The sequence below is a fragment of the Akebia trifoliata genome, chromosome 14, assembly GCF_017979445.1.
Source record: "Akebia trifoliata isolate Shusen 1 chromosome 14, ASM1797944v1, whole genome shotgun sequence".
NCBI classification, from domain to species: Eukaryota; Viridiplantae; Streptophyta; class Magnoliopsida; order Ranunculales; family Lardizabalaceae; genus Akebia; species Akebia trifoliata.
The window spans coordinates 32368606-32377623 of record NC_141388.1 but is presented as its reverse complement, the minus strand read 5'-3'; the positions used below and the strand labels follow the sequence as shown (position 1 = coordinate 32377623).

At 33.1% G+C, this 9018-nt stretch overlaps 2 protein-coding genes across 2 annotated transcripts; one reads left to right on the top strand and one right to left on the bottom strand.

Annotated features, from left to right (window-relative positions):
* The first annotated feature begins 4466 nt into the window (after positions 1-4466).
* On the top strand, positions 4467-5058 carry LOC147386803 (zinc finger protein GIS2-like). The gene is made up of 2 exons (XM_086424617.1): positions 4467-4794; positions 4850-5058. The coding sequence occupies exons 1-2, from the start codon at positions 4467-4469 to the stop codon at positions 5056-5058; spliced, it is 537 nt and encodes a 178-aa protein (XP_086280743.1).
* Positions 5059-8004: 2946 nt separating this feature from the next.
* Positions 8005-8817, bottom strand: LOC147386802 (uncharacterized). The gene has a single exon (XM_086424616.1). It carries the CDS (start codon positions 8815-8817, stop codon positions 8005-8007), a length of 813 nt encoding a protein of 270 aa, XP_086280742.1.
* Positions 8818-9018: the final 201 nt, after the last annotated feature.

Below are 9018 nucleotides of genomic sequence, written 5' to 3'. Positions count from 1 at the left end.
TAAGTGAATCAATATTTTTCAACTGAAAATCCATCAGGAGAAAAATCATAATAATCTCATCTTCTAACACCACATGGAGATATTGCATGTTTACAAGGAAGGAGGGTATGTTGTCATTTTTCACAAGTACAATATCTATGATCCATTTGAACAACATGTGTTCTTGATTTTTTATGGTCATGAAATATTTCAAACCTCATATCATTAATCATTAAAATATTACAACCACTTCCTCTTTCAACTCTTTTTGAATTTTTTTCTATTTTTGGAACCAGTGAATTCCATTTCAAACACTAAATCCTTAGTTTATTGTGTAACTCAATAATCTTACATCTAATTCCCTCTATAAAATCCGTTATTGGTTTTAATAGCAAATTTGCAATCCATGCATTAAAGCATTCATTTAAGTTTGAAGTTATTATCTTGAATCATGGAATATGAGTGTAAGCTACCGTCCAATTAACTAAAGCATGAGTTTGATCCTCATTATTTATCATCCATTGATAATATTTTTTTTTTTAATTCTTTCTAGGTGTCTATTACAATCAAGTTCATTATATTTTTTAGCTACTCACTTTTAGCATTGTACAAAAAAAATTTCTATGAAATTTCTTTTTTAACATACCTTGAAAATGTTGAACCCAGAAAAATAAGAAAATATGTTTCTAAAGCAATTATTAAACCTTTTTGTTTATCCAAAATAAAAGATATTTTATTAAAATCAAACGATCCATGTGATCTTTCAAAATAATTCAGAAATCATTTTCAAGTATGTTTAGTTTCTGGTGCAATCAATATATATGCCAATCTAAACTAACCACCATTGGGATCGTATCCAACATTATAAGCATAATACCTAGATATTTATCATTTAAAATGTATCATTTTATATATGATTTTTAAAAAAATGAAAACCCTTTGAAAATTTCCTTCATGACTAGTTTTAAAAAACAAAAAATATCAGGATTTGTTTCTAAAATTGTTTGACAATAGTGATCAAGATTCCTATATCCTTCAACTTCACGACCATGAATTTTGCGGTTAGTTTTTTTTTAGGTTTCCAAGCTTTAAGATATGAAATTCTTAGATTATGTACATCCAAAATATCCTTTATTATAGTATGAGATGTATAAAATTGATTATTTCTTAATCTATTAATAATTTTATCATTTATCAAATTACTAGTTGATGGGGATGTGATCAAGAGTCCATCCTACCATTACATGGTGCACGGCATTTAAGATAGAAATAGTAATGATCTTCCTACCATGCCATATGCAATTTTCATAATCACAATTTACTATTAGTTTTTCTTTATTATTTAATGCATAATTTACAGAAAATTTCTTTTTTTACTACTAACTTAAGAATATGAAATCAAATTTTTTTTGACATTTTTGTAAATCTTACCTACATGAATCTTTTGCATATCTTCTCATCTTCTAATAGTGAACTTCATATATCAGCTATTAGATCATCGATATCACTATCAGTGTTATTTTCTTGTAAAATAGAATTATTATCAACATAATTAGGTATAGTTGAGTTGTAGGCATTCTCACATATTTGATTTGAGGAGTTAGGCTCACCTCGTGAATTTACGTGAAAATCAATTGTGCCATTTAAACATATCTCGAATTATATGAATTTTCAACATGGACTACATAAAGAAATATACTTAGGCAGTTTTAATTCACTTCTAATATGTACTCCGAAGTAGATTGATTATAAATATCAATTAAAAAGTATTGAGAACCTATTGTTACAACTGACCTTAATATAAAAGTTATTCTAATCTCGCAATTTGAAGCAATCATCGTATGTAGCTGCGACAATGTAATCTTTGGCGTTACCAATAAAATTGGAGTATTATCACCAATGTACGTCAGGTCTTCAAAATAACCTTCATACTAGCCTACAATCACTCTTCGAGCGTCTCAGAAATTAAACTTTTCTTACAAAAATTTTGAAAAGAATGTACCAATAATTAAGAAATTAGAGAGTAAGAAACTAGGGAGACTAATCAGTTGAATTGGTTGTAAGATTTGAGACAAATAGGGAATGATGTGTTATTTATAATGGGAGTGTTAATGACCATTGGGAGTGGAATGGAAAATATGACCGTTACCATAACTCGGAGAAAAAGTGTTAAACTTGATTGTTATAGCAAAAATCAATGGTTGGACTGTCGATTTTCATTGGCTGGCCACTTGAAAATCGACAATTGGACAACTAATTTTCGAGCAGGCATTTTGTCCACTTGAAAATAGGCCATTGGACCACCAGTTTATTACTTTTTTGATAATTTTTTCAAGAATTATTAATTTTTAATAATTATAAAATAATATATTACTTTTTTAATAATTTTCCCTATGAAAATTTGATATTCTTTTACGAGAATTCCCTCCAACGGCTGCCACATTTTTGGTTGGGTGCGACTGTGACCCACCAAACCTTCATTTAATCACATTGCGTTTGACTAATAAAATTCTAGATTGACAGTAATGAATGGGTGTTGGGCTCATGAATCCATTGCTAACAAAAAAGATAAGATAATAATAATTTAATTTTTTCTCGGGATTTTGCATCTCATCAGCTCGAAAATGTAAGGAGGTATCTCAAACACCTAAGGTGTGTAGGGTTGGGGTCTCTAAATTACCCACGCTCTTATACTGGAGTATCCTAAGACCCAATACGATGGATATTTGTTAGTGGACCCATTTTACCGATGGATATTTGTTAGTGGAAATGACTACTTTAACCCTATCACCTTAAAAAAATAACGTTGGAAAAAATAACTTATTTACCAAAAGAGACTGCTCAAGGGACAAAATTTTTGGCAAAGTGTTTAAGAAATATGGATTAGAAGTTTCAGAATAGACTGATCTTTTGTGATGAGGATGATCTCTATAATGAGGAGATCATCATCACCAAATATCAGCCCACTTTGAAACTTCCAAACCTAGTTTACAAGTTGAAGAATAGTGGACCATCCATTTTTTTTCTAAACAACTTTTGATGGGGTTAAAAGTTTGTGAATGGACTGATTGTTTGTGAGGATGATCTCCCTACCATAAAGATCATCACCAAAAAAAATAAGTAACCCATATTTCTGAAAAATGTCAAAAGTTTTATCCCTGGAATGGTCCCTTTTACCAAAAATCATACATTTAACAATTTTGTGAATAATTTGTTGTGTGTTGTCCCGGTACAAAGTGCATTTCGTTGCATAGTTTTGTAATTTATCCTTTCTTTAAACTCGCAAGTCCATGAATTATTGAAGTACTAATATCAATAATTTTCAAGTCTGGTGTTTTAGTTTTGAAATATAACTTCGAATAATAGCTTAAGGATGACTTGAGTGATCCATGAGACGAATAAGTGTTTCCCAATTTGAAATCTTTTAAAATTAAATTTATGACTAACACCATGAAATCAATAGAATCTTTTACACGCACATCAAGAGATCTACCAATTCTCTTGGCATGCTCCCCCAATTCCTACTATGGAATTTTATGTCATATATCTTTATAGCAGAAACGTGTTGCTTCATGAAGTCTCCTCACATCGTTTTGATGCAAAGTTCACACATCAAACTAGGACTCCACTTTTTGAAGTACGGGTAGAAAATATATACAACGTAATATATGTCATATGTTTGAAGAATAATAAAGGAAAAAATCTTTATCCACTCCACAAACTCACTTTTTATGGTAACTTTTGATAGTATAAGAGGGATGTTTTTTATGGTGATACTAAAAAAAAGGGTAAATTAGAAATGCTCCCTAGTGTAAATAATTGAGATAGCCCCTATTGTTCTTAAACTGATGATATAACACTTGACCTTAGTCTGACTTACAAACTAATAAAACTTAACTGAAATGCCCTCAACTTCAACATCTAGAAAAAAAAACCTAGTTTTCTCTCTCAACGCCCTTCGTAGTCAAACTCTTCAATCTCATCTTCAACAATATCATGCCAAAAACTTTTGATTTTTCTTCTCCAAAACTCATCATCTTCAACTTCCTAGAAGTGATCTTGTACTTGAGGTTGAAGTCACCACTAAAAAAATATTTAACCCAAGAACACGAACATAAAGGGTTTTTGAGTTAAATACCAAGGCTTATTTTTTCTTCAAAAAGTTGAAAATGATGCATTTAGGCCATTTTATTAGCCTCTCAAAGAATACCGGATTCAAGGGTAAGCCATGACTTTGAAAACACACGGGGCATCTTAAATACTCACAGAAACGTGAAGGGTAATCTCTAAATTGACAAAAATAAAAACCCATGTGGAAAAAAAGGCAAGCTGAGGTCGGCCACCTCCAGCACTTATCGAAAAGCAAATGATAAGGCCATATAATAACTACGCAACAGGATTTCATTCCGTACTTGGAATATATAGAATTGATATCTCGTCAATAAATAATAATCTTCCTGTCTTCCAAACCCACAATTCAATCAACAATGTCTGCCATTGAAGCACAAGGGTCAGCAACAGTAATAGAACCAAAGGTCTTTTATTGCAAGTATTGTCTGAAGAAATTCTACAGCTCGCAAGCGTTGGGTGGACACCAAAATGCCCATAGACGTGAGCGAAACTTAGCAAGAAGAGCACAAGAAGTGGATACAATTGCACTTGGGCAACCTTATTACAGCTACCCACACACATATTCTAGTATGAGTCGTCTTTCTCTTCATGGATCGTTTAATGGACCTCTTGGAGTTCAGATGCACTCAATGATTCATAAGCCGCATTATCCATGGTCCCTAGCCAGGGCTCAATATGGTCATGGTGTGCGGCCGATACCAAGCATTACAACCCACAACTATTATAGATTATCGTACAGGAAATAGGGTTTTGCATGGGGCACAAGTGCTTCAGTTCAACGATGGTCATCCTATGATTCGTGTGGTAGGGGCTATGCCAGGTGCTACAGTTTCTAATGATGTGGCAAGTACGGTCGATGCTGGTATTGGTGATCATCTTTCGAGAGGTAGTCGTTTGGAAACTCGTGACCAGGAGGAAGAGGAATTGGATTTGACATTGAAGCTCTGATTTTTGTTTTTTTTTTTTTTTTTTTGCATGGTTATGATTAAAATGTTAATAGTGTTATCTAGGGTTTCTTTTATTTATGTTTTAGTTGTAGAACTTCAATAATAAGTGTATTTGATTGCTGGGAAATATCAGTGAGAAAAATCATTTACTAGTTTTTTATTGTATATGGAAAAATGGATTCCAACATTCAATTCTTCTCTAAATCAAAATAAAAACGAATTTTACTATTATTTGTTAATTCATCTCCTATCTAATCTAATCGCTGTTTTATGCAAAACTCATCTTCAAGTAATCTGCTTGATTGAGATTGAGAAACTCACATGTATTTTATGGTAAAATGATCGGAAGCACCCCATTGGATTATCATCCACTACAAGAAAATTGCTAATTAAGAATGAGAGTTTAAAACGATATTAAGTTGTTTCTAAATAATAACGGTTCTTAGCCGTTTCAGTAGCCAAACCATTTTAAAAAATATTTTTCAATAGAAAACCCACTCATCAATTGGTGTTGCATTGACACTCAAAGAGGAACAAAGCTAAAGGTCCAAGTGGTCTGACATTTCTCCCTTCTTCGTTTTGATCTTCAAAAAACCCTTATATCCAGAACTAATTGACCTCCGCCTCTCTCTACTAAGTAGAGTCATTAGGGCATATTCAAGCAAGATATGGAAGGAGATCAGCCATGGAAATCTCTGTTTCTTCATCGATCTCTCAATCAAGCAAAAATACCCTAGCTCACGATCATCGATCTCTCAATCATCAAGTACACAAACCCTAAAATCTGTTGAAAGAGTTTGAAGCTTGTTGGATTCATTTAGTTCTCTCACCTTACTCACATATTTTGAATCGATTTCACTCCAAATCACAGGTTAGATATTAGAATAATTTTGACTGTTCCTTGATTCTTCTCAATGAAATTTTAGTTTTTTTTTACTTTGGTTGGAGAAATAATAGATTATATAGGTTAGTTTGGAAAATCTCTGTTTATTGTCTGTAATCTAACATCACAAGTTTTTAACAAAGAGAAATCAAAGAAGATGCATCTGGTTCGGTGGGGCCAACATCTCGTTCATGTTCCATAACTGGAGAGGCACTGGTGCTCTTGTTGAATTATTTCCAAATGTTGTAGATAAGGCCACCTATGATTCCACAAGTTAAAAACATTCCAAATCAAATACAAGGGTTTCTATCAACTAAACATAAAAAGCAGAGGATTTTTCTTGTTCCATACAAGCTCCAATGATTTGAGCTTCAAATACTAGCTTGATGTGAGTCAATCATCAATATTTTATGAAAATGAACGTGTTACACATCTCCCTCTTTTTCCCCAAGGATTTGGCACAATGGTTAGTGGTCTACTAACTTACTTTCTTGCATGATAGGAAACTTAGTCGTGACCAACAATATATGGTACCGAGTGTATGGAAGTGGAAAGCTTGTGAAATTTCTTTACTATTATTATGAGAGAAGGTGGAGTAGGAGTGGTTAGACACCAAAAGTTGTGTAGCTATAAATCCAGAAAATTGCAACCGAAAACTAAAATCACATTACCTAATTTTGAAAATTACAAAAACGTAATGGCTATGTCCACTGGCACCACGACAACTAAAACGTAATGGCTATGCATCTTCAACCTCACTATTTCGTCTATTAAACTTAGGTCAATTATGACAACGTCGAGTTAATGGCGACAATATTGCAATCTCTTCATGAAGGATTCTGCACTTCATAAGGAACTAGAATTTCCTCCATAGATAGTTGCATAAGTGAATCAATATTTTTCAACTGAAAATCCATCAGGAGAAAAACCATAATAATCTCATCTTCTAACACCACATGGAGATATTGCATGTTCATAAGGAAGGAGGGTATGCTGTCATTTTTCACAAGTACAATATCTATGATCCATTTGAACAACATGTGTTCTTGATTTTTTATGGTCATGAAATATTTCAAACCTCATATCATTAATCATTAAAATATTACAACCACTTGCTCTTTCAACTCTTTTTGAATTTTTTTCTATTTTTGGAACTAGTGAATTCCAATTCGAACACTAAATCCTTAGTTTATTGTGTAACTCAATTATATTACATCTAATTCCCTCTATAAAATCAGTTATTGGTTTTAATAGCAAATTTGCAATCCATGCATTAAAACATTTATTTAAGTTTGAAGTTATTATCTTGAATCATGGAATATGAATATAAGCTACCGTCCAATTAACTAAAGCATGAGTTTGATCCTCATTATTTATTATCCATTGATAATATTTTTTTTTAATTCTTTCTAGGTGTCTATTACAATCAAGTTCATTATATTTTTTTGCTACTCATTTTAGCATTGTACAAAAAAAATTTTATGAAATTTCATTTTTAACTTACCTTAAAAATGTTGAACCCAGAAAAATAAGAAAATATTTTTCTATAGCAGTTATTAAACCTTTTTGTTTTTTGTGTTTTTTTTTTTTTTTTTGATCGATAAGCTGAGGCTATAAAGGGCCCCACCCTAATATATTAAAAAAAAATAGGCTAATGCCGAAGAAAACAAACATTCAAATCCTCCAAGAGGATATTATACAACTCCATAGGAGCGTTCGAAGAATCAAAGAAATTTAAAATATCATGAGACGCACCCCTCCTAGGTAACCAATCGGCTGCTTTGTTTGATTCTCTCCATGAAAACTCCAACTCAACGGAATGGAAGGCACGCATAGCAGCTTTGATCTCTCTGACTATATTTATAACTCTCCACGGTGTATTCCATTCTTCCTTAATCCCTTGGATTGCAATTAGCGAATCTGAATTTACAATTACATCCAAGTAACCTTTCATCCTCAAGTGATTCAATCCATGAAGAATTGCCTCCAGCTCTATAGATACAACATTTGTATGCATGGAAGGACCAAAACCAGCGGTAAGCAATTCACCACTACTATTCCTTGCTATAAAACCAATTCCAGCACAGTGTTCAGCTTTATCATGTTCATTGGAGGAGGTTTCCATCGAACCACTCTATCCTCCTTAACAACCAGCGTTCCATTGCAACCCCATATCTGGACCAACTGAATAATAGCAGATTTAGACGTTTTTATTCCTTCAAGCTTTCCACACACATCAGCCATAATCATTTGGCTGATCTGCTGCACATTTACTTCTTTTTCCTCGAAAATTTGTCTATTCCTCTCACGCCAAATATGGTAAATAGTTGAGCAAAACAAAAGGCTCAACACGTTCGAAATATTCAATTGTGTAGCAACAAAATTAGCTTCCTCTCCTATGCTGCCCACCATATGTCTAGTTATTCCAGCCCAGTTTAAAACTTTTTCCCAGCTTTCACTCGAATAGCTACATTTGAAGAAAATATGTTCATTATCCTCCACATCTCTATAGCACAACACGCAGCGAGATACTATCAATAACCCTCTCTTCCTCAGATTCTCTATTGTTAACAGACATTTATTTATTGCAAGCCAAGCAATAAATGAATGTCGTGGAATCTTCAGCTTATTCCAAACAACCTTATGCCAATTTATCTCTGCTTCATGTCTCCTAATTGAATCCCAAGCTGATTTTAAAGTGAAACTTCCATTCGAAGTTTCCTCCCATACTATCTTATCTCGTTCATTCGACCATGGAGGATGATGATTTTCGACTAGATTTGCAATCTCATTTAACCGAAGCTCATCTCTGACTAGGCCCTCCCATCTATTATTCCCAGCAAAATCAGAAACCAACGCATTAACATTACTATTCATACGAACCACAGATCTTCTCCCAAAATCAATCAATCAATGCGCCCCCTTCTAACCACGGATCATTCCAAAACTGGATTGAGGACCCATCCCCCACTAAAAATCTAATATGATTTTTAGAAACATCTCGGACTTTCAGAATACCCCTCCATGCCCAAGAAGAATCATTTGGAGGATTACATCTCCAAATACTCCCATTTTTAA

Coding starts and splice junctions, on each gene's coding strand:
- LOC147386803 (XM_086424617.1), top strand. CDS start 4,467: ATGTCTGCCATTGAAGCACAAGGGTCAGCAACAGTAATAGAACCAAAG. Junction 4,795..4,849: donor CAGGGCTCAATATGGTCATG/GTGTGCGGCCGA, acceptor ATTATCGTACAG/GAAATAGGGTTTTGCATGGG.
- LOC147386802 (XM_086424616.1), bottom strand. CDS start 8,817: ATGAATAGTAATGTTAATGCGTTGGTTTCTGATTTTGCTGGGAATAAT.